Consider the following 20,174-nt stretch of genomic DNA (forward strand, 5'->3'; position numbering starts at 1 on the left):
CACCTTCTACAAAGGTAAATCTTATGAATCAAAAGAATATACTTCCCAATTCAGTAAGCAAGAGAAAGGTTGGGAAAAATATAAGTCTAACCATGAAATTTCCAGGTGGAATATTATGAGTGCTGAAAGGCAAGTGAAAGAACATAAAACATTAGCTATATGCTGGCAACCAACATAATACAGGCTCATTCATAAAACATAGTAATTATTGTTAAAGAAAGGGGTCCATCAATACTTATTTTCAATTATGTGTTAAACCCTCTGCTAAATAAATATGTTAAAAGCATAGATTTAACATTATCACATCACAAGTTTTATTAAAAGTTTACATGTATAAATTTAAATATTATTGTATATGCTTCATGATATTATTATGCATGACCAAAATTAATATTGTCATTAAAGCTCAAGATGTTCCAAGGATTTATTTATTCATTGTTATTATTGTTGTTGTTGTTTTATGAAATCACACAGCCTCCTTTGAGCTCCTTGAAGGGATTTTTGTCTTCTGGGATACCCTTCACCAGTGGGTCCTCCCCAGACCTTTCTTCAACATAATCCCTTACTTCTTCACAACATTTGGATACCTTAAAGGAAAGGAGAAAGAGATGACTCATTTAGTTTAATATACAGTACTGCAGAATCCAAAAATGTATTTATTATAACTTTTTCTTTTTTAATCCTCACCCGAGGACAATTTTTTCCATTTTATGTTCAGATAGAGTGGGAGGGAGAGAGAGGGAGAGAGAGAGAGAGAGAGAGAGAGAGAGAGAGAGAGAAACATCGACATGAAAGGGACACATTGAGTGGTTGCCACCCGCACGACCCAACCAGGGCCGGGGACAAACTGCAATTGAGGTATGTGCCCTTAGCGGGAACCGAACCTGGATCTCTCTGGACTGCAGGTTGATGCTCTAACTGCTGAGCCAAACCGGCCAGCGCTATTATAACTTTTGTGTGTTCTATCTTTTTAATTTGATTCTGCTTTCTGCCCATGCATATTCATTTTTAGGAGAAGAGGAAACAGCCGCTCCCTCCCAGTCCTCCTGGGTCTCTCCAGGCAAAGGATCAACAGCTGGCCACACTCCAGCCGAGGGTTCCCAGCAGACGCTGCCTCAGGCTTCTTAAAAGGGGACAGGATCCATGGGTCAGAGCACAGCTGGCAGCACAAGTCAAGAATGTCACCAGAGGGAACATTAATTAAACATTTTCCTTACTCCAAAAATGTGACCTGTAAAGGTGGGAGGGATGAATAATCACTAAATTCCTGGCTTATCACTGCTGCTGGAATCTCAGAAGTACACACATAGAATTTTATTTTAAGCCTTATCTACAGTGATTGATCATGACAGTGTACTTGATGGTGAACTCAAAGGGTCAGGGACTTTTGGCTGATTTGTTGACACGTATCCTGGGCATGTAGAACAGAGCCTGATTTAGTTGGTGCTCAGTAACTACATATTCGCTGAACTGAACCATTTGTTTTGTTTATGAACTTGGTACTCACTTACCTGCAGCATCATAGCAATAACTCCCTGAAGAGCCAGGCTGTAGTATTTTAAAGGACTCAGCCAGAGCCTGCTAATGTACCATATAACATACCTTTTAGAGAGAGGCAATGTTCTATACTATTTAAATATAAGTGTGTGTGTGTGGGTGCCCATTGATAGGCATATGGGAACAAAGTATTCATTTTTTTAACTTTGAACTTGCTGTTTTCACTTAATTTATCATTCATGACATTAACACGAAAAAACTTCATTTTGGGCAGTCCATTAAGTGGCCATTCCATAAGTTTTGTAGCCAATTTATGGTTTTGTTTTGAAATAAAATCTTTATGCCAATTTTGTATGCAAAGTCCAAGCAACATTAATCATAAGATTACAACTCTGCAAACTCATTATTTACAGATTAGAACAAATCCCTTCTACCTGGGGCAAGGCATTAGTTAGGTGGCTCCTTCATAGGATGAAACGTGGAGTTTGTAAACACTTTTGAAATATACAGTCATTGAGGTTCACTTTTTTCTTCCTCATGATTGAGATTGAAATTCACGTTTTCCCCTTCTTCCAAACACCAGCTTTTTGGCCCCAATCAGAAGTCAGGAACAGAGGTTTAAACTGCTGTCCTAATGCTGGAGTTCAGTGTCTGGCTAGGATCTCAAGACACAAAGAGCGATCAATGACCTAAAGTCCTATGTGAACGTGTGTTTAAAATTATCATTATTATATTTTATCTTCACCCAAGGATATTTTTCTACTTATCTTCAGGTAGAGAAAGAGGAAGAGAAAGAGGGAGAGAGAGAAACATCAACATAAGAGGGACACATCAACCCGTTGCCTCCTGCAGGACCCCATCCAGGGCCTGGGAACAACCGCAACCAGGTCCATGCCCTTGGCTAGAATCGAACCCAGGACTCTTTAGTTTGTCGGCTGATGCTCTACTGCTGAACCAAACTGGCCAGGGCACTGCGTTTAAAATTATGTCAGTGAGGTCTCTTATAAGTACTTGTGGTTGACGTCAGGATTACATGGTACAGTGGAAAGTGCCACACTGGATTCAGGCCACTCCAGGTTTCGATTTTGGCTCCGCCCACTGGCCAGCTATGCATCTTAGTTCAGGTTTAGTTACTTCATCTATGAAATAGCAAGAGCAACACTGGCTGCATTAAGTGTCTAGCACACAAAGATGCTCAGTCAAATGGTAGCTATTTTTAGCTATTACTCCAAAGATTATCTTTAGGCTGCTTATTACATCGACTTATAATCATGGCAGATCTGTCGGCTTTAGAAACTGGACGCAATAAGCTGTCAGTCTGACAGAACTGCAGCCTTGACAACAAGAAGGTTAAGGCACATTATGAACCAGTCTGGCTCACAGGTATTTATAGTGATTTAAAAAATAACGGTGGTAGAAAGTACTTGCTATATACTAGGCATTGCACGCAGAGCTTTGTATGTATTATCCCACTTATTCCTCCCAAGGACCATCTGCGTTAGATGTCATTACTATGCCCATTTCACAGAAGAAAGGGAGGCACAGGTAAGTTAGATTACTAAGGTGAGTGTTACATAGGGAGAAAATTGTGGAGTCAGAATCTAAACCAGGGATATGGTTCAAGAGCCTGTCCACTGAGTCGTACTGTAGTTAATGACTCTATGTCATCTGTGTCAGACTTGTGGGTTCAGGTCCTGGAAGTTCCGTGGTGTGTGTGTGTGGTATGTGTGTGTGTGTGTGAGTGAGTGTGTGTGTGTGTGTGTGTGTGCATAATTTTGGCAGTCTGGGATTAAATTAGTTTGACTTCTAAGAGCAAGGAGACATTGAATAATAGACAAAGGAACCCCAAACCTGGCAGATGGTGATGTATGTACTGTTCACTCAAAGTAAAAATTGCTGGTGAATCGCCACAAGTGAGTAATAAACACGAAGACAGCCAAATTGCTTGCAAAACCGCAATCCCCAGTATATAAATAATAAACAGCTTTTGGATGCTTCAAGTAAAGAAGGAAAAATAACTCTTTTACTCCAAAATTTATTTTCTATTCTCAAAATCATAAAGATAAAGATTTAAACCTATTTTGGAATGTGTTCCAAGCTTTTCTGCTGTTTATAGATTTAATTTTATCTTTATAGCAAAAATATGTTTTTCCTATATGGAAAAGGTAAGTTTGAGACAATTGTCAACATAAAGAAACCAAAACTTCTATTTTTTATTGGGAGTAAGAGTTTTGAGCAAAGTAGGAAGATAATACACTCCTTTTTTTCACTTTGGACTGATAAAATGAGTTTTTAAAAAATATATATAAAATATACTTTTATCACTATCACTTGTGAAGGAGTTTTTGTTTCCACTAACCTTCTTAAAATGAGCAAATCTAAAATACATATCTACATTTTCCAAGCTTTAGTCACTGCTTGCTTTGTTGGAAATTTTTAAACCTTTGCCATTTATTCTCCTACGATGGCAGAGAACTCTTGGTAACCATTTCCAAGACCTGTCAGGTGTTTTGAGGGAGGAACCAGTGAGTTCTTATGCCTGAACTCGTATTTCCAAACAAGGGACAGAATGTATTCACTCCTTACTGGCCATGGCAGTGCTGGAGGGGACGGGGGCTTGGCTGAAATGCATTGCTTTATTTTATTGCTTAGCTACAATATGGTCTCTGTTTCATATTCTTTTCTTTTCTTTTGTTTATAACAACTCTAAAACTGTAAAAGCATTTGAAACTCAATGGTCATACAAAAACAGGTAATGGCTGGATTTGGTTCTTGGAAAATAGTTTGCCAATTCTTTGAGTTAGAATCTAAATCAAAAGATAATTGGGATTATTAATTTTTAAAATATCTGATAAATTTTTACCTGCACAATTTATTTTTAACTCCATTGAGCCTCTCCAGTGAATGGTGTAGCTGGAAAAATAAATTTCCCTCTATCTTACTAGCTTCTTGCTCAGAACCTCTTGTAATATAAAAGTAGATTAACAGTGGGGAAAAAAAACCCGGAAATTTAATAACGTGTATAGCTTCTCTATTCATAGGAGATACCTGGGGAAACTGAGTAACTCCCCAAAATGGCTCAAGACACTTCCTTAAATACCATCCCCATCTGAAGACAAAAGAAAGATGGGTGGGAGGGGAGAGGTGGGGCCCAGGGCCATTCATGAGAGGTTCCCAGGCAAAGTATAGTAAACAAGGGTAAGATTGTTAAGGTCCTCACCTTTTCTGTTGATAATAGTTTCTAGAGATTTAGTCATCCTTTTCTTCCTGGTACAGAGAGGGAGACACCCTCACAAATGGAGATTTCCCTCATAAATGTAAGTCTCTTATAAAAAGGCAACTTCTACCATGTTTTCAGGTTCTCCTTGTGTCTGTTGTTTCTCAAAAAAATAATCAAACCAGCCCTGGCCAGTTTGGCTCAGCGGTTAGAGCATCGGCCTGCTGTCCGGAGAGACCCGGGTTTGGTTCCCGCTAAGGGCATGTGCCTCGGTTGCAGTTTGTCCCTGACCCTGGTTGGGTCGTGCGGGTGGCAGCCACTCGATGTGTCCCTTTCACATGGATGTTTCTATCTCTCTCTTCCTTTCTCTCCCTCCTGCTCTATCTGAACAAAAATGAAAATATATCCTCAGGTGAGGATAAAAAAAAAAAAAAATCAAACTAAAGTAATCTTTATGCCAAAGAGGCATATTTGAGGGTAGCAAATTCTGCACCCCTTCAGTGGTTTATTCTACAGAATCTCCAGTTTAAATAGAAGTAAAAAGAAAACAGCAGTTTACCAGCATTCTCTCCAATGTCACTTCTTTCTTGAGCTGGTCAACTTCCATCTTCAATTTGTCCTTCTCTGTCAGATCTTCTATATTGATCACCGGCATCTTTTGCCTGCGAAAAGGTAAATGTTACTCCATACACCCGAATTGCTGAACTTGCTTCAAGTCAATGTTAGCCAACCCTCCTCTCAGCTCTTAACTTACTGAGTGAACTGTCTCTTTCTCTGTGTGCTTGTTTTAAAATGCTCTCTGAACCATGCTAGCACTGAGCACTAGCCTTGGGATTTTAAAGCTTCTTTATAATCTTCACTAATATGATTAAACTGAGCAGTAGACTCTAAACACCTGCTAGTAGGTTTGTGAGGGGAGGTCAGTGTAGTCAGTAGGTAATCATAAATACTCAAAGCTCCTCCTTCTTTTCCTCTTTTTTTCCCACAGTGTCAAAATATAAATTTCCAGCCCTCATCTCCAGCTCCAAAGCCCTCCACTATATGATTTTGCCATTTAGGTTCGTTTAAGGTCATTTTGAGGACTGCCTATTAATCCCTTAAATCGCTAGAGTATTTAATCTGGTGTTAACAGAGAAGCATACAAAAAATGTCATAATAAGTTTTTAAAATAAATACTGGATTGAAATATGCACCAATAATATGGAAATAGAGCAAACAAACAACTTAGTGAATGAAAAATAATTAGCATATTACTTCCAAGCGTTTCTCCAAACAATTCCCGGAATTTGTATACAATTGTCCCAGTGAACTGGACGGCAATGATGAGCTAATGTATTCACGTAAAGGGGACCCAGTGAATCTGATATACCAACATCATCATAAAAGAGTAGAATCTTTCTCTTGCCCTCTCAGCAACCCCTTCTCCTTCGTTAGATCAGTCGACAATGGGAAAGATGGCACAGGAGGTTGGTACCCCCATGAAATTACCTGGAAAAAATTTCCTTATAGCCAAGTGGCATCATGCTTATAATCTCTACATTTTTTTCTCTTTTGTCTCTGTGGTCCAATTTTTATAAGAACATCATTTTATGAAAGTGGTCTTCTCTGGGAAGCAGGTAGTTTAGTATATTTTTAGGGATAATGCCCACGTAGGCCAGCACAGAAGCAGAGAAGAACACCTTGTGGGTAATCAAAGCCAGTGTTCCTCACGCTTTGTATTTCCACTATTTTATTCTAATTTGAAGAAACAATGAGAGGACAAGAAGGTTATTTTTCCTGTGTAATTACTGTTTGGTATTTGAGAGCTCATTCTCAATTTTATTCTGACCTTCCCTCTCACTCCCTTCAAACTATCTACAACAATTCACAAGTACATTTATTTCTGCTGATCATTTTTACCTGATATTGCCCTTTACATAACTTCTCTCCAACTTGGAAAACGTATTTCACTTGACAATGGCTCTGACACTTCAGTATAAGAATTACTTTAGGGACTTGTTAAAATAGAAAGCCCAAATTAAACCTCTGATTTGAAGTAGGGCTTGGAATTTCATTTTCTCTGTTCCTGAGAAGCCCTACTATATTATTGCCAATAAAATGATCATTCACTGGCATTCGCTGTGTGGCCCTGACCAAGTTACTGAACCTCTCTGTGCCTTGGGTAGGCTAGGGAATGGAAGCAAATATCACCGACATTGTAGATTTCTTGAGAGGAAGAAGGTTGCATAACAGTGTGAGGCACAGAGCAAGCATCCAATACACATTGCCTGGGTTACTCTCTCTATACCTCTAGACATTCAGAATGTGCTGTCTTACATGTCACTTCCTGTTAGGTGGCTTTGTAAGTGCTCTTAAAGGATAGCATGAGGACATGATGTGGCTCCTTTAATACCATGCATAGTAGATACTCTTGGTGCCCTACCCAGACTCTCGTTTCCAGGGTGCGTATTCATCCTCCCAGCAGCTGTGGGTTTTAACTGCAAAGAGCACACCTTCTGCATAGGTTTGCACTTGGCTGTTGGGAACCACTTCATCTGGTGATGTCTGGGAGATTAGGTCCCCGAATGGCCCCTGGAGGCGACCTATAGCAAATGGCTGGCTGCAGTGAGGTTCTAATAGCCCAGACCACCTGCCTCCAGGCTGAAGAAGCTTGGTGAAATTGAGAACCTTCCAGAGTTCCCGATGGGTTCAGAATGAAGTTAGGCTTCTGAAACCCCATGTTTGCCTAACTACTCCTGCTTCATCCTTTCAGATGTTTGCCATGAGAGCTCGCTGTCCATGAATCACTTGGACAAAGGTGCATCTTGGCTCTGCTTCTAAGAAATCGGAGACATTACAGATTGTAGGGACCTCCACAAGAGCATGCATATCTTCCATAACTTTATGTCCTTACTATTGCCTATTGTTCTGTGTATTGTGTGGTATACAGAAGAGAATCATGAAGTGTTGATAAATCATTTGCAATGTCACATATTCACCTAGACATAGAGAAAAATGCAAGGCCTTTAACTTGACTTTACTAACAAATGATTTTCCCCTGGCCAGTTTGGCTCAGAGGTTAGAGCATCAGCCCACAGTCCAGAGAGACCCGGGTTCAGTTCCCGCTAAGGGCACATACTCGGTTGCAGTTTGCTCCCATCTGGGTTGGGTTGTGTGAGTGGCAACCAGTCGATGTGTCTCTCTCACATCAATGTTTCTTTCTCTCTCTCTCTCCCTCTTGCTCTATGCAAAAATGTCCTCAGGTGAGGAAAAAATATATATTAACAAACTATTTCCTTTTACAAATGATTTCTTAATTCTAAAGTACAGTGATTCGCCATGTTTAATAATATTTTAAGTAAAACACTCTTGGTTCTCTAATTCAAGAATGCTTTCCAAATTCAATGGCCCGGGTCTTATACAAAAAAGTTTAAAGAGTGAGGATCAAAACTCTCACGTTCCTCAAGGACACCCAGACACACAGAGAAGTGCAGTGTATATTGTCTGCATGTAGAGTTTAAGTGCTCAGAGTTGTGTTCAATTCAAGGATTTGAAGAATTCATATATAACATCCTCTAATTTAGTCTCTATCCTATTTTGCAGATGAGTCAAAAGTTGTCTAGAGAATTGAAATATCCCAAATCACGCAATGGGTGGCAATAGGGCTGGCGGTATAACACAGGTGTTTGTTTTCTGGCCTGGGGGGCTTTCTACTCCAGCATACTTTTCTCAGTTACCTTTCTTCAAACTAGTGTAAAAGAGATTTGTCTTTTTATACTACACAGTTACATAGAAAAAAAAAAAGCAGATGTCACTACCCACACCCCTCCCCATTCCTACCCCGCTACCTGGGCTGCTTAAATTCTTCGATTTCAGGTTGGGCCACTTCTCCATGGAAGTCCTAGGTGGAGCTAGATCAGATTACTGGCATCCCTAACCCCACCTTAAACAGAATATAAGGGGAAAACTGAAGGCTTACAGACCTACAAGCTAAGGTAGCAGTTACAGCTAACTCAGAGGAGAAACATACCCCCATTAAGTAGAAGATATTTCCTTTTACCTTTTCCTCCATCTTATCATTAAAGGGACTGAGGTCCAAAGCAGAAGGGGAAGGGCTGGACTTACCTCACAGTCCTACCCTGTCCTTGGAGCAGTGGTTCTCAATGGGGGCAATACTGCCCCCTGGAGGGACTGTTGACAATATGTTAGGTAGTTGATGGTTTTCACTGGTTTTTGTGGATGTGGGTGAGGGGATTGTTGGGAGAGTAGAACTGTGTAAAGTAGCTTAAATGTCTCACCAGCAGCTCTTGGAGTTTCCCTTAGGTTTCTTGTTAATTTATTTTAGAACTAAAATGTGCTAGTGTAAAGTTCAAAGGCAACCTGTTTTCTGTTTTTACACATTATAGATTAGCACACTGTGAAGTAAGAAAACTTGACATATATTTAACTTATAAGGGCTATATCAGGGGAAAATTATTCATATTATATTTTGAAGTCCTTTGTTTTAAGCAGAGATCAATAACAGATTCTTTGAAATAGAAATGTTGCTAGTATACTTTAAATATTTTGAGTTATAAACACTCATTTTACACATTTTTTTCCAGATACAAATCCACTGTGTCATGTACAATAAATATGTAATTCTGTGGGTATACATTTTCCTATCTTGCATTATTCTTTTTTATCCCAACATTGTACTTGGGACTATAAAAAAATAATAGCTCACATTTTATTCATTCATTCAACAAATATTCACTAAGTACTATTATGTGCCAGATACTATTTTAGATAGATGTCTGAGGGTAAAGCAGACAAAAAAAATTGAAAAGTTTGTCCCCAAGGAACTTACATTCTAATGAGGAAGACAAAAGAATGAACAAGATGAAATAATAAAACATACCACGTAGCAGGTTGTGATAAGTGCTAAGAAGAAAAATAAATAGGGAAGAAATGGGAGTAGGAAGTGTCAAGAGAAGTATTTCGATTATTGGGAGTGGCCAGGGGAGGCTTCTTGGAGGCAACCCTAACTGAGTGAAGACCCGAAGGAGAGGAACAAGTGGGCCGGACCTGTAACTAAGAAGACTGTGGCAGGAAACAATATGTGCAAAGGGAGAGGCGAGCCAATATGAATACGAGGAATGAAGTGAATATTGGGGAAACACTATATGGTATTGGTGCTCATGGAGGTCATGCAGGCCATTGTAAAGACTTCAGCTTTCCTCTTTGTGGCTCAGGGACTGTTGGAGGGTTTTGAGTAATAGAGTGACATTATCTCTATATATAAACTCATATATTTTACTAGTATTACTCTGGCAGCTCTTTGGAGGGTAGACCATAGAGGGCAAGGATGGGAGCAGAGAAGAGGCAGTTTTGATCATTAAGATGAGACAAGATGGTGGCCAACACCGGGGTAACAGGAGTGGAAGGGGGTGGAACAGATTCTAAATATATTTTGAAGGTAAAGATAATAGGTTCTAAGAGATAAGACGTAGAATGAAAAAGGGAAAGTCAAAATAATCCCAATGATTTGGGCCTTTACAAGTGGAAGAGGAATATACAATTTATTGAGATTGGGAAGACTGAGGAGGATCCCAGGTTTGAGATGCCTGTTAAATATTCATTTGAATGTGTAGTCTGGACTTTAGGGGAGAGGGCAGAGCCTGGGAAAGAGCCACAGGAACAGAGGAGAACAACCAGAGTAAATAGGAAGGAGAAGAGAACAAAGGATTAAACGCTGGAGTATTCTAATGTTAGGAAGAGAGGAAGAAATTAACAAAGGCCAGTGAGTTTGCTGTGATGAGGATTAAATGAGATGCTATTAGGTAACAACTTTGGATCATGTACTGTGTGCTGTGCTAACCATGTATGCAATACCCCTAATGCTTTATGTTATGTATCTACTCTATCCTTCTTTCTATCAGGGCCAATAAAGTGATAGCAGATAACAAAAATCCACTCATTCAGCAAATATTTATTGAGTAAATACCATGGGCCAGGCACTCTTTTGATTGCTAGGGGTTGCAGCAGCAAAAAAAAAAAAAAAAAAAAAAATCAGTGCTCTCATTTCTTACTGTTTATACTTTATCACTGTATGTCACTCTTTGTAGCTGAGTTTTTTGTTTTTTTTTCTATCACATAAAAGGTGGCTTGTATTTTTGTTTTTTTCTATCAAATCATATTGATCACACATTTTATCATATTTGTTTTTTGTTTTTTTTTAATCCTCACCCGAGGACATTTTTCCATTTTTTGTTCAGGTAGAGTGGGAGGGAGAGAGAGGAACAGAGAGAGAGAGAGAGGAACATCGATGTGAAAGGGACACATTGAGTGGCTGCCACCCGCACGACTGACCAGAGCCTGGGACAAACTGCAACCGAGGTACATGCCCTTAGCGGGAACCGAACTCGGGTCTCTCAGGACCGCAGGCCGACGCTCCAACCGCTGAGCCAAACCGGCCAGGGCTATCATATTTGGTTTTTAAAAGCCAGTTGCTTTTGTATCTGTTGCTATTATATTACATGAATACCATTCTCTCTTAACCTGTTAGCTTATTCTTAAGGCATAGACATTCAAATATATTCTTTTTCTTTTAATCCTCACCTGTATATTCTTTTTCTTTTAATCCTCACCTGAGGACATTTTTCTATTTATTTTCAGACAGGGTGCCTTCCATGCCACCCCGACCAGGGCTGGGTACCAAACCGTAATCAAAGTGCGTGCCCTTGACCGGAATTGAACCCACTACTCTTTGGTCCAAGGGCCAATGCTCGAACTGCTAAGCCAAACTGGCCAGAGCTCAAATATAATTCTATAACTTACTTTCTTTTCTAGAGCAATTCTGTTTCTCTGTTCCTGCTGAGCCAGGTAGGTTTTCAAGACACTTGGAAAGAAGAAGGATAGTGGTAATGATAAGTAATTTGTTAATTCCACAGACATACATGAGAGCCTACTTCTCAGGTCTTGTTCTTAGCGCTAGGACACAACGGTGAATGTGAAAAGCAATGTTGTCAGAAAACTTATGTCATAGTGAGAGGATCAGACATTAAAATAAAACTAATGAACATAATGATTTCAAGTGACAAATACTATAAGATAGTTTGTGAAAACGTAAAGTCATAAGGAGTGACCAGGATGTGGAACAATATCATACAGACTGATTGGAGGTAGTGCCAATGGAACCAAGACCAAATGCCGAGGAGACAGTGAAGACCAGGAGATGAGCATTTCATTCAGGGAGAAGGGATAAGCAGAGGGGATAGCTCATGCAAAGGACCTGAGGTGGGAGCAAACTTTTTGTTCTAGGGTAATCGAAAATACAGTACAACTTGAGTGTAGTAAGATAAGGGAGAGTGACGGAACAAGGTCAATAAGGGAGACAGTGGTCAGATCACATAGAGACAGAGTGAGTGACATTGCGTGGTGAGGAATAGAATGAAGAGCTAATGAAGGGTTTTAGTTTTATTTTGAAGGAGTCAGGTGGTGTGATTTGGTCTGATATGTAGAAAATACTTTGTTGTGTGGGGTTAAGTGGAGAACAAAAATGGAAACAGAGTTTCTGTAAGAATCTAATGTAATAGTCCTTTAAAAATAGAGTTGAACTATATTGGTAGCCATGGATATAAAGAGATACAAGAAGATTAAAAATGCAATTTGAAGGTAGAATTGACAGGACTATTGATGGATTGGCCAATGAAAGAATGGGATGTGTTAAAAATGATTCCAAAAGTTTTGGCTTGAGGATCTAAGTAGACATGTCATTTACAGAAAGGAGGAAAATTGGGGATTTATGACCAAGACTTCAAATTAGGACATTTAATATTTGAGATGTCTATTAGACATCCAAGTGGAAATGCTAAGTAGATATAAGTGTTTGGAATTCAGAGGTGAGATTAAGACCACATATAAATATAGGGATATGTGTATGGATGTGTGTGTGTGTGTGTGGTTTATATGTGTATATACTTGAAATTACATGAGAGTACAGTTAGAGAAGAGTTCTCAAGGTTGAGCCTTGAGTCACCCCAATCTTTAAAGGGCAGGCAGAGAAGAACAGTTTAAGACTTAGTAGTCAGCTAAGTAAGGGAAAACCAGAAAAATATGGTATAATGATTAAAAGAAAAGTGTTTCAAGAATGAGGAAGTCTTCGAAATTGTTAAATACCGCTGAGAAGTTAAGCAAAATGTAGTGGTAATCTTAAAGAAAGCTGCTTTTGGTGTAATTTTTTTTTCACAAGTCCTCATTCAAGGATATGATTTTTTATTGGTTTTTAGAGAGAGGGGAACATTGATGTGAGAGAAACATTCATTGATTGCTTCCCATACACCCCTACCAGGAATTGAACCTGGAGCCCAGGTATGCGCCTTAACCAGGAATCAAACCCACAACCCTCTTCATGTATGGGATGACACTCCAGTCAACTCAGCCACTCAGCCAGGGCTGATGTCACTTTTATGAAGAGGTCCAGTAAGATGGGGCAACGTGATGAATTGCCCTTGACAAGAGCACTTCCTGTTCTTCCTCTTTCCAATACGGAAGTTTGATTGCAGTGGAATGTGGAAAAAGGGAGATGAGGAAGGGGTGACAGATAGAGAAGATACCGTTTCTGATAAGTTTTACTGGAAAAGGTAGCAGTGAAATGAGGCCCTAACAGGAAAGAGATGTAGAGTTAAATTTTAACTTTTAGGTAAGGTGGAAAAAAAATCAGAGATAGATCACTCCAAATAGCAGCTATTGAAACATGGGTGATGAAGAATAAGAGAGAGGCAGAGGTGGTGTGGCACAGGCGTGCGAGGAGTGAAGTCCTTGAGAAGGCAAGAGGAGAGGGGACCCAGAGGAATAGCCAGAGTTCATCTCTGATTGGAACAGGACATGACTTCCATGCTGAGAGAAAGGAAGATAGAGAATTCCGGAGATTCAATTGGCCAGTAGGAACCAGCCTCCCTTTTCCGGCTTGGTTCAGTATATCTAGTCCAGGACAATGTACTCAACTCTCTCCTAATACAGACCTTTCAGTTCAACTCTGTTTTTTCATCAGCTATTAGTCAATAAGAGAAAAAGAAATAGTGAGAGTCCTAGGAGGTGAATGCCCCTTTCAAACTGCAGCTACTGCCTCTCCCTGCCCCCAGATGGCAGGTTGTCTTTTTCATGTGATTTAAGATATAAAACGTGCCTTGGCTGGTTTGGCTCAGCTGTTAGAGCATCAGCCCGCAGACCAGGGAGTCCCGGGTTCGATTCTGGCCAAGGGCACGTACCTCAGTTGCAATTCATCCCTGGCCCAGGCTGGGGTTGTGTGGGTGGCAACCAATCGATGTGTCTCTTTCACATCGATGTTCCTCTCTCTCTCTCTCTCTCTCTCTCTCTCTCTCTCTCTCTCTCCCCCCCTCCCTCCCTCCCTCCCTCCCTCCCTCCCACTCTATCTGAAGATAAATGTAAAAACACCCTCGGGTGAGGATTAAAAAAAGATATAAAACGTTTCCATGTGAAACCAGAACAAATGAACATTTGGAGGGCTTATGACACTTTATTAAGTAATGCATAACTAACATGAGATTTAGGGTAGAGTATAAAAATGACAGTATTTTTGCAAGAAAGGGTGTCTTTATACCTGGAAAGGTCAAGGTCCATTTCTTTCTGCTAATTATAACCCTGAAAACAAAGACTTTAGTACTTAATTCTCTCAGTCCTCTAATCTGATTATCAACTTTGACAGATGTTTCTCTTAGAGCATTATAGCAATGTATTTAAATTGTAGCTACCCTGTTTGTTCTTTATGTTTGAGTGAAAAAGAAATCTGAGATAGAGCTGTCCAGGACCTCAGCTAGGATCATGAGAATATGTTGTACTTAATAAGCCTGACTTTGGTCCCCTCTAATATAGACAAGAAGGATGTGCGCACAGTGAGACCAGAGGACCCAGATTCAGACTGCCTGTGCTAGCTGTATAGCTTTGGCAAGTCACATATCTATCTTGAACTTCAGCTTATTCACCGGCAGAGTGGGGAGAATAAAGTATCTCCCTCAAGGGATTCTTGTGGGGGATTTAATGAGCTAACAAATGCAAAATATAATGCAAACTCTTAATAAACATTGTATCCATTATTACAGCAAATGCTATTGAGGTTCCCACATGGTATTCAGGAATGAGGAGACATTTTATCTTCCTTTCCCCATTCTTGACATGCCACTGTCCAGTGGACTGGTAACCCAGGCTAGGATTCTGGGTAAGTGGTGAGGCTGCACTGTGCAGGAAAGGTCTTGGATTAAATAATCCAAAATTTGTCCCGACCTTCTGGATGCCCTACATAGTTAAATATGCAACCACCTGGACAAGAGAAAAGATGGCCAGCATCCTAAGGAAGCATGACATTTGAAGAAGCATACATCTAGGAAGAAGAGAAGGGGAGTTTCAGAGAGCCTGCCCTCCAGCAGGAGGCAATGCTTTGCTTGTACCACAGCTCCTGCAAGAACCAACCAAGGCGACTGGCTGATGAAGGAATAAGTCTGTGTCCCATAGGTATTGACGATGGAAAGTTAGATATGTTTGTGTGGATTGGCTTCTATTTCGAACTGAGCTCTCACTTACATTTTATTTATTTCCTCCTCTATGGTCCTATAGAACCTGATACATATTTTAAATATTGTACTAAGAATACTGTCTTGCAACTGGGTTATATCATGAACATCTGTCTACCCTATTATACTAATGCATTCACCCCAAATACCTAGCACAAAGTTGGGCATATTTTAACTATTTACTCTGTTTCTTTTTTAAATAAGTGAATGAAGGAATGCCCATGGTAAGAGATACATTACACATTCCGTTATCTCGGTCCTCCTAAGGAGAATGAGAATAGTAAAATTAGGCTTAGGGAACGTCTCTTCCTTTTATGTGGCACTAACTGATTATATAATAACACTTACAAATGCGCTCTGAGTCAGACAGAGGGCGCATTAGAGTAAACATTTCCAGTTGCCTAAACTTTAACAAAATCCTCATGACCCCTAATCTCTCAGAAAAGATTAACAGGCTTTCTTAGCAGATGTGTCAACTCCTTGTTGGTGCCAGCTGGACTCATTTCAGACTTTATTTTGACAGGGCGTAGACTAACAGGCAGCAATAACTTTTTTTTTTTTAAATCCTCACCCGAGGACACTTTTCCATTTTTGTTCAGATAGAGAGGGAGGGAGGGAGAGGGAGAGAGGAAGAGAGAAAGAGAGAGAGAGAGAAACATCAACATGAAAGGGACATATTGAGTGGCTGCCACCTGCAGGACCAACCAGGGCCGGGGACAAACCACAACCAAGGTACACGCCCCCAGCGGGAACTGAACCCGGGTCTGTTTGGACCGCGGGCTGACGCTCTAACCGCTGAGCCAAACTGGCCAGGGCAGCAAGAACTTTTTTTAAGGAGTTCTTGTTGTAACTCCTTAAGTGATTATGTTTTTATATAACACAGGTCCCCAAATCACTGGGCTCACTGACTTCTCTTCATTCACTCATAAGCTAGACACACCACCCTCCTCTATGATGACAAAGAGGAAGACCATCTGCCTCAACCCCTTCCTTAAATTCATGGTTGCCTTCCAAGCCCATGGGACTTCACAGGATAGAACAACAAGTTCAAGACATGGGGATTCCAGGAGTGAATGTGTTCCAAATCAACTTTATATTCATTTATTATGGGGCCCTGGGAGGGGGTTGGTGGGAAAGAACAGAGGCAGGGATCAGATAAGTGCTCCTGAACTCACTGTAGTGTTTGTGTGTTTTAATTCTTTTTTTTTTTTTTTTTTTCCCTACTCAAATGTCTTGGTGGAGTAGAGCCCAGGTATGGGTATATTAGAAAGACTATAGGGCTGAGTTTCAAGAACTTGGATTCTAGTCTCGGCCTGCCAATGACTAAGGTAGGTAAACATGATAAACTATTTTATCTTGCTAGGTCTCAGTTTTGTAACTTTGTAAAATGAAAATACTGGAACAGATGGTATTTATAGTTCCTTTTGGCATTCTGATAGAAATTCCATGCCTTATTTTACAGAACCGCAAACTATTTTGACCTCTGTGTTTAGCGGCAGCCACTTGAGCTGTCACTTGGCATTGCAGTGACAAATCAGTCTGGGTGACTGTTCTTCCCAGTTCCCTCCAGCCTTGCATTTCCTGTTGACTCTGGACAAAGGAATTGCTTTCCTCAGCTATGTCATAACCTTTGGCTTAGACAGTGGTTTAAGGGAATAGAAGTTCAATGACACGCCTGCAGAGGCTGATTGTAGTGGTTACATGGCTCCCTCCGCATGGTCCTAAGGATAATACATTCAAGAATTTAAAATAGTCCCAGGAAATTTAGATTTCCCCTAATATTAGAAGATATTCTTTTTTTTTTTTTTTTTTTTATCCTCACCCGAGGATATTTTTCCATTTTTTGTACAGATAGAGTGGGAGGGAGAGAAAGGAAGGGAGAGAGAGAGAAACATCGACGTGAAGGGACACATCGAGTGGCTGCCACCCGCACGACCAACCAGGGCTGGGGACAAACTGCAACCGAAGTAGGTGCCCTTAGCGGGAACCGAACCCGGGTCTCTCCGGACCGCAGGCCGACGCTCTAACCGCTGAGCCAAACTGGCCAGGGCAGAAGATATTCTTTCATGGATATAAAAGTACTCAAGAACTTTCCGATAAGAAGACCAATTTCCTTTCTGATAACCTGGCTTGACAATCTCAAACTTCTAATGATCCCACTTGTTCAATTCTCCTTCTTCCCTGTCCCGCTCTGTACTCGCAGAGGTGTTAAAGATGCACTCTTTTTAGAATAAAATAAGGGGAGGAAACTGACATTTCTAGACTACCTCTGGGTTGGATTTCAACCCGTGTCTACAGACTCTGTGCCACAGCGGGTTTTACACAGCAGGCCTGAGTAGACAGTACTCTGCTCTGGCTGAGAGGACCCCGGAACTCATTTCTCCAGAAGAGATAGTCACAGTGATGTCTGAATGCGCAACTCCTGGGCAGAGAGATAGTCTCTGAGCTCAGCCAAACAAAAGAGCTGACAGGAGCCAAGTCACAGATTTCAGGCCTACGAGGACCGTTCATAGGGCTATTTCCTGACTGGGGTTGATGCCAAGGCACCGTGGGAACTGGGCCGTGGGAGGATCTGGGTGGAGGCTGCGCCTGTGTGTGAGGAGCAGAAGCACCTCACTTGGAGTGCCTATGCACTTTCCCTTTATCCTCACAACACACTTCTAAGGCACAGTTATTATCTATTTTATAAATAAGGAAACTGAGGTATAGAGAGTTTATTCAATTGGTCCAAAGGAGCAAGAAATAAAATTCAGGTCTTCTCTGCCTCTCAAGTCTATTTTCCTATTATGTCGTACAATTTCCCAAAATAATCTGCCCTAATTCAAAAGATTCCTCATTTTACATGAAGCAAAGGTGATCAAAAAGTGCCAGCAGCTAAAAACAACAGAAGTGACAATAGTCAGTACTGAATGACAAATTTAACTCAGACTCAGTCCAATTAATTTTAGTCCATTTGGAAGATGCATTTAATCATATACAGAAGAATGGAAATAGGTAAGTTTGAAGTTGAATTAACTTCTGAACATGATCCCAGCTAAATGTCTGGTAAAAATGTCCCTTCTCTAGTAATATTTGGGAGGTACTGGAAGGGTCTGATCTGATTCTCCTATGGATGTGTCTGTAAAACCAGCTGGCTGTCTCATTGGTTGGTGCGCTAAAGCCAGCCTACACTGACTCTGAGGAACTGTGTTGAACTTGGCCATAGTGGGAGCATTTGCACCACAGAGATCAGTTAAGTATACAAACCAGTTCCATTCTTCTTCTTGGAGAGCTGGGTGGGAAACATCTATCCTGGTGTCTCTTTGATTCTTAAGCACAGATATCTGGTCATCTGACAGCATAAGTGACACTGAGTATTTCCAGACAAGGCTAGTTTTCCTAGGAATATGATTGTATGCCATGATGTCAGCATAACTGAAAACTGGCACAAGAAGCTATGATGTGCAAAATATCCCAGATTATTAACCCACTGTGATCACAGGGATTCTTAGAATCTTGGGAGAGAAATCCTATAAATTACCTCCCATATCCTCAGGAGAAGCCAGGAATAATTATTCTCTTGAAAATATTAAATAGAACAAGAGGAAAAGGAGGAGGAAGGAAAGTCACATTCCTCAAGTGAACTCATGAAAATGTTCTCCAAAATATCTTTAATATTTCATGTAAAATCCCAGAGTAGATAATATGATTTGTATAAATAAAAAGTTAGACTCCCCTGGCCAGGTGACTCAGGTGGTTGGAGGGTCATCCTATATACCAAAAAAGGTTGCAGTTTTGATGTCTGGTCAGGGCACAAACCTAAGTTTCAGGTTAGGTCCCCAATTGGGGCATGTACAGGAGGCAATGGATCGATATTTCACACCAATGTCTCTCTTTCAAATTAATAGATATATCCTCAGATGAGGATTAAAAAAAAAAAAGTTAGATTCAGGCTGATATGCCAAAGGAGCAATGAACTTTAACAGATGTTCTGACATTGTGCGGGAAGGGGCTGATCTGGTCAAAATTTCAGGATCCCCAAGGCCACCTGTCTTTGGACTTTTATGTCCCTGCTCCAAAAACATAGCTACAACTCTTACACATGTCTGATGGGGCTGTAAAATAGTATTATCATTTTTGGAAAACTGTCAGTTTCTAATATTTCTAAATATTTTACCCAAGAATAATACAAGTTGTATGTACATACAAAGTAGCTTTATTTGCAATAATCCCAAGCTAGAAACACCACAAATGTCCAGTAACAGGATATTTGTGGTATATTAACAAATTGTAAGGCTCCTCAGCATTTAAAAGGAACAAACTATACAACAAATGGGCGTATCTTAAAAACATCAGTGGAGCGAATGCAGTACAAAGCAATACTTTATTACTTTGTTTGCATGAGATTCAAGAACAGGTCAGTCTATGGTGATCAGAAGGGTGCTTGCCTCTGGCTTGAGGATGGAGTGTCTGGAGAAGAGTATGCTTAAATATTCTGGGGTGATGGATATGTTTCTTGATTGGAGTGGTGATTACAAGGGTATACATATTTGTGAACAATTCTTGAAACTGTACATTTAAGATATATTATGAGCCTTTTATTAAATGTAAAGTGGACCTTGATTGAAATGTGCATGCATAATGTAAATAAACACATATCTACTTAAATTTCTAACCTAATTAAAGAGTATATTATAATGAGCCTCAGCCCAATGAATTTCACACTTTCTCTCCGCTTTTCATTTACGTGAACTTCATGCTTTCAAAGTGTAGATTCAGTCTTCAGGGTAATGTTACAAGTTGGAACCTTATGCAATTATTTCTCTGTCGTGTTTGTCGATTTCCCATCACTGACACAAAGTGCTCCATTTGGTCATTCCTGCTGGCTTCCAGAGAAAGTTGTGGAGACAGGTTCAACTTGGAGGGGAATT

General features: G+C 40.3%; 1 protein-coding gene across 1 annotated transcript; it reads right to left on the minus strand.

Moving 5' to 3' along the window:
- Positions 1-301: 301 nt before the first annotated feature.
- On the minus strand, positions 302-5,550 carry GNGT1 (G protein subunit gamma transducin 1). The gene is made up of 3 exons (XM_036246958.1): positions 5,469-5,550; positions 5,274-5,376; positions 302-587 (listed from the first exon to the last, which is right to left on the minus strand). Exons 2-3 carry the CDS (start codon positions 5,367-5,369, stop codon positions 459-461), a joined length of 225 nt encoding a protein of 74 aa, XP_036102851.1. The 5' UTR covers positions 5,370-5,376; positions 5,469-5,550; the 3' UTR covers positions 302-458.
- Between the last annotated feature and the right edge of the window lie 14,624 nt (positions 5,551-20,174).

The sequence above is a fragment of the Molossus molossus genome, unplaced genomic scaffold, assembly GCF_014108415.1.
Source record: "Molossus molossus isolate mMolMol1 unplaced genomic scaffold, mMolMol1.p scaffold_m16_p_7, whole genome shotgun sequence".
NCBI lineage: Eukaryota > Metazoa > Chordata > Mammalia > Chiroptera > Molossidae > Molossus > Molossus molossus.

Coding starts and splice junctions, on each gene's coding strand:
- GNGT1 (XM_036246958.1), bottom strand. CDS start 5,369: ATGCCGGTGATCAATATAGAAGATCTGACAGAGAAGGACAAATTGAAG. Junction 588..5,273: donor TGACATTGGAGAGAATGCTG/GTAAACTGCTGT, acceptor CTTTCCTTTAAG/GTATCCAAATGTTGTGAAGA.